Here is a 5600-nt window from a genome sequence, read left to right as displayed (position 1 = left end):
GCACTTGACAACCCCTTCAGTAAAGAAATTCCTCCTGATATCCATCCTAAACCTCCCTTGGTGCAACTTGAGGCCATTGTCCCTTGTCCTATCACTCGCTACGAGAGAGAATTGACCAACCCCCACCTTTCTAACCCCTCCTTTCAGGGAGTTGTAGAGGGCAATAAGGTCTCCTCTCCCACCCCTGCCCCAGGACTTCACTACTAGGTGGCTCATGTGGACCCAGGCTGTAAATCCCGACTGCTACCATCATCACAGCCCACTGGCAGCAAGGTGAGTGTGGGGAGCGAGACCAAACGTGAGCAGTTACCTCTGCAGACAGTCCCATTTTCCACCGACTCGTAGCCAGCCCGGCACATGCAGCGGCCGATGGGCACCAGCCACTCGCCGTCCCCGTTGCAGTACAGCTTGATCGGCACGTCCACCTCCTCTGCATTGGCGATGCACGTCCCCCGAGCTGCCACCAGCGAGGTGCTCTCCGCTCCCGAGAGGGTTTCTTGGAAGACGGCCCCGTTCTGGATCACGCGGGGACATTTGCGGTAGAAGACGCGGACGGCAATCAAGGACATGCAGCCTCCATAGTCCTGGAAGGCCAGGTAGAAACCATTCTTGGAGACAGGCCCAAAACTGCGCACCTCCGTGTTAATCTTCATCACCCGTCCACCTAGGTCCACCTGCGAGAAGCTCTCATCGGCAGCAATCGTGTCCACCTTCATCCAAGGGTTCTCCATCCAGTTAGGAAAAGTCTTGGTGGCCGAGTCAAAGTCTGACTCGAAATAGTACAGGTTAAAAGTCTCCTTACAGGAGCCAGGGACATTAGGGATGCTGCTGCAGTCCCGGACTGAAAATTTCATCTCCACGTGGATGCGGTGCGCTCCTCGCCTCCGGATGTACTTGGTCCGGAGCCAGTTGTTTTGACTGGACTCGAAGACGTTGCACACCTGGTAGGTGCGAATTGTGTTCATGTTCTCGTCGTACCCGCTCACCTCTTCCCACTGCAGATGGGACACAGAAAATCAGGGGGCAGCACCGAATCGACACTCCCCACCTGCCTCATCTCCTCCCAACCCCACCACTTGCCAAACAGACAGATTCTGTCCCACACCATGCCCACCCCATCACAGCAGCAGCCCCATTGGTGCCCAGTGCCTTGCCCTGGCACAGCTCCAGCACCACCCTGCAAGCACCCTGTACCTCCACACCTCTGTCCTGCTCCACCAGGGTTTGACCTACACTGCACGCCAGGCAGGCTCCATGCGGCGGGGACAAGACGGCCCAGGCCCTCAGCAGAGCTGGGGACCATCCTGCAGCACCATGCTCCATGCCCAGATTTGCATTAAAGCATCTCTGCCAGGTGGCAGGGCATGGTGGGGCCATGCCCCTCCTCTGCAGGCAGTGATGTCTTTAGCAGAGGCTCCTGCCCGTGGGCTGCACCGCACGGCAGAGCCTCCCGGCAAAGCAACACAATGCCTTTCGCAGATGTATTCCCACCGGTGCTGCTACGGTTACAGACATGGCAGACAGGACTTGCTTTCTCAAAAGTGCGTAACGCAGCCGTAAAATCTCCTCGCCGGCTGCAGCCCAAGCATCGGTGCAGGCTGCCAGATGCACAATGGGGTAGTCGCCAGTGATCTCTCCACAGAGGAAAGTTCATGGGAGCCTGGCTGACCCTGCTGTGTACCCAGAAAGGGAGACGCTGGGCTAGACCCCTCACCCCTGTCCCTTCAAGGGCCAACACACTTTGGGGTCCCTCCTGCTGGTGTGCACAGGTCCCAGCCCCAGCTGCCCTAAACTGGATCTGTGGGATGTCCTGTGAGCCGTGGAGTGATGGTAACATCCTCCTCAGCAAAACAGCTCAGAGCTGACGTATTTCCCCATGGGAAGCTCAGCCCAGCTCCCCTCAGCTGACCAACAGCTGACTGCCAGCTCTGGAGGAGTCTCTGCAGAACTCGAGGCTGCTGTGGCACCTCCTGGCCCTATCCCATTCCCTGCCCTTTTTCCAGGACAGTTTTTTCCAAGTCCTTCAGTGTTTGTTGACGCCTCCATCCTCTGTAGGATGGGGAGGCTTCAGGGCGGGTGATGCAACAAGCAAGGGCAGAGCTGCAGGTTGTAACCAGTCACCACTCCTCTGTGGTGGACATAGATGGGAAAGGGTCCTTGTGGGAGGAGAAAGTCACGAGGCTCACCACAGCATCTCCCCCAGCCCAGACTTTTTTGGAGGGCAGAGCATCTCCTTGTGCTCCTCCCCTCCGACTCACAGCATCCTCGTGATGCTGGCGGCAGGGACCGGGGTCCCGCTAGCGTGTGACAGTCCCAGCCAGCTGGAACGGCTTCTTCTGACCTGGTTCATAAACCTGCTCAAGTGGAAGCCAAGCTGTTTCCCATGGACGTGAAACCCTGAGCATAGCCCTATCCCGGACGGGGGATCATGACAGCAGGGCAGGGCACAGCCTGGATCCAGCACCAGTGCCAGGACTGAGGGAAAACCCTGCAGAAGCAGAGCACCCCCAGCCCCTCAGCCTGCAAATGGCCTCACAAGGGCATACAGGACTGCAGAGGGAGGCTCACGAGATGGGAGACAGATTGCTCCTCGCACATCAAGGCTAACAGCCCAACAGAAGGCTGTCAGAGAAGATTCCCAAACAGCTCCAACCACCTCTGATTGGCAGTGGCTGCAAATCTGCTGCCGTCATTGGGGGAGGTGAAGAGCATCCTCGCAAAATGAAGCAGGAGCATTTGCTTTATTTTCCTGAAATAAATTTGGCAGGGTAGTGGAAAATCGCAGGATCTCCCTGTTTTTTAGGGCATGGGCTGGGAGTGGGGTAAAGAAATCAAGGACAAGGCACAGGGAAGCTATTCCTTCCCCTTCCCTGTCTCTTACATGGCTCTCCCTCTCCTGGACCACTTCCTACACCCACTCCAATATAACATGTCAGCCACTAAGACCTAAGGATGCCCAGTACCTGCCCCGTCCCCATCCACACCTCTGTGGCCCCCGGGAGGGCTCAGGACACAAGCCTGAAGAACTCCACCTGGCCTGGCAGGAGCAGCCCATGTTGGAAGGAGTCTCTGTGGCTTGGGGATGGATAGTAGACAGTGGATGCAGGGCATGGAGACACTGACGAGCGGCATGGGAGCTCCACAGACAGGGAAGAAAAAACTGTTTGGGCTTTTGGATCTCTATTAATCACCAAAGAGGCAATAAACAGGTGGAGCACCCAGCAGCTTTGGTCTTCCAGGTGATGCTGTCTGCACCCAATCTTGTTGAAGCCAGGCCATCCATGGAGGGGATGCTCTGTCCTGTCCTGCCAGTGGGCATGAGGCCACCATGGGACCACTGCATCAGCACCCACGGTGTGCACAGTGCAGGAACCCAGGGACCTGCCTGGAGGTGGGAACGGGAGGCAATTCCCACCAGCAATGCTGCACTGGACTTTCCAGATGGGCATCTCCACCGTGCTCGGGATAGGGGACCTGGGAGCACCTTAGGGGCTAGGCTCAGGACCCCCAGCATCCTTCTGCATCCCTGCAGCAGCACGCGGGGGGCTCCCAAGCTCCCTTTTCTCAGCTGGGAGAGAAAGTCACCCCCATGCCCCAGCCTCTGCGCTTCCTCAGTGCTTAATTAGAAGCCTCTCCCTTTCTCCTCGCTCTCTAATTAACATGCCGGGAGCTCAAAAGAATAAGGCAGCACAATAATACGGGGAGACGGCTTCCAGCAGGCCCAGGCCTCATTACTGTGGGGCTGGGGAGCTGGGAGCAAGGCGTGCTTTACATATGGAAACACCGCAAACAAGAAAGGCTGGGCGAGGAGAGAAAAAGACTTGACCTCTGCTCTCGCCTATTATGCGCCCATCATCCCCCTTCGGCAGCCGGGCCGGTGCTGGCGAGGCAGCCGGGCTCACGGGCGGGCGCGGGTCTTTATCATGGTGATGGGGGACCAGTGCCGGCAGCACCCGCGCCCCAGCGAGGCCGGGCTGCTCAAGGTTTAATCTCCCCAGTGGAGGCCTTTCTTGGCCACTTCTTTTCTTCTGCCAAGTTGGCTTGGGGAGGGGGCTTGCTGTCAGCCCTGGGGTGAGGTCCACAGAAACATCTTCATCTAGTCCCTGTGGAGGGCAGATGGATGGAGCCTGAGCCACCACCTCTGCACACAGGGATGGGAAGCATCTCCAGGCTTTGATCGGGCTGGATTGGGCCACCCTAGCCCAAGGGAGCAGATCAGGGGTGTTGGGCACTGGAGCCCCACACTGGTGCCAGCCACTGCAGCCAGAGGTGGGCAGGATGGTCTGAAGCACCTTGATGCCCCATGCAGACCCTGTGGGACACAGAGGTGGCCGTGGCCGCTTTGGTTTTGTGTCATGAGCAGAAGGGTGCAGAGATGCATTGCCTTGTTCAGCCCTCTCAGCACTGGTAAAGCAGAAACAGTCACAGCTGAACCAGCAAAGGTCACTCCATGAGATGCCCGGGGTGCCGGACAGTCATTTCAGGACTTATCAAACAGCTTGCAGGCCAATGCCCTCATCCTTTCCTGCTACAAGTGACAGGCAATGGGATAATAAGTGAGATACTGAGGACAAACAATGGTGGCTTTTTTGCTTTTCCCACTAGACCTTTTCAGGTGGCCAAGGCGCTCCTGTGACTTCTGTTGAGCCATCCCACCTCCATTCATGTGCAGCAGGAGACCCCAGACAGGACAACTTACCCCGGAGGGAGGGTGCACCATCCAGCCCAGCTCTGCCGTTGCCGTTGTGGAGTCCATCAGCGTCTCTGTGGGAGGAAGGTGAAACAAGGAGTCAGTGACCACCCAGTGAATGGCCTGAGGCTGGCGAAGGGGAAGGGGTTGGAGAGGACCCAGTCCAGGACTGCAGCCATAGAGCCCAGCATCAGGCCCTCTCCATCAGATTTGCTTCCCTATCCATCGCTTGTTCCTCCCTGGCCCCCTCATCTCCTGCAATGCATGGCAGGATATGCTCTTCCACTTTCCTCCTCAAAACCCAGGATGAGGGTACCATAGCCTTGGAGCAGCTCTGCCACTCCAGTCAAGGATCCCAGCCTGAGCTCATTTCTTCTATTGCCTTCCAGTTTCTTTTGCAAAAGCAGGATATTATTTTCACAGCGTTTTGCATAGTAGGCAGAATCCTTGGCGATGCAGTAGGACATGGGAAGGAACAGCACTTAAAGTACTAAAACATTAAACCGATGCTGGTTTTCCAGGCGATTTGGGCTGAAATAGGTCAGGCAACGCTACCGCCAACCAGCACAGAGGAGAAGACTTCCTACACCACATAGGCAGCAAAGCCTCCTCGTCCTGTCTACAGCTCATCATGCTTCTAGCACTGAAGTTGTTTTCATTCCAAATAGCTTTATTTTGGCCTAACTACACTGATGGCAGAAGGGATGCCCAGGTTATGGCATTCCAGTACTTGGGCTAACCTGTGTAGGTGTTCCCCATCCAGCATGGGAACAGGCCAGATGGCCTCATCAGAGATACACTGGACAGGCACTTCCACGAGTGGTTTCCACAATCTGGGTGGACAAACTGTCCGTCCTCCAGGTCTGTGATCACATGTTCATTGCAATGTGGGGATGCTGCCATTTTAAGA

The 5600-nt window shown here is 56.6% G+C and overlaps 1 protein-coding gene across 1 annotated transcript; it reads right to left on the bottom strand.

Annotated features, from left to right (window-relative positions):
• Positions 1-310: 310 nt before the first annotated feature.
• On the bottom strand, positions 311-4764 carry LOC104540720 (ephrin type-B receptor 2-like; the record flags this gene model as incomplete). Its single annotated transcript, XM_010184587.1, has 2 exons — positions 311-995; positions 4700-4764. Coding segments are annotated over 2 exons (750 nt in total), but the record flags the coding sequence as incomplete, so codon positions are not given.
• Positions 4765-5600: the final 836 nt, after the last annotated feature.

Source organism: Mesitornis unicolor, unplaced genomic scaffold (assembly GCF_000695765.1).
Source record: "Mesitornis unicolor isolate BGI_N332 unplaced genomic scaffold, ASM69576v1 scaffold9355, whole genome shotgun sequence".
Taxonomy (NCBI): Eukaryota; Metazoa; Chordata; class Aves; order Mesitornithiformes; family Mesitornithidae; genus Mesitornis; species Mesitornis unicolor.
This window is presented reverse-complemented; position numbering and strand designations above follow the sequence as displayed.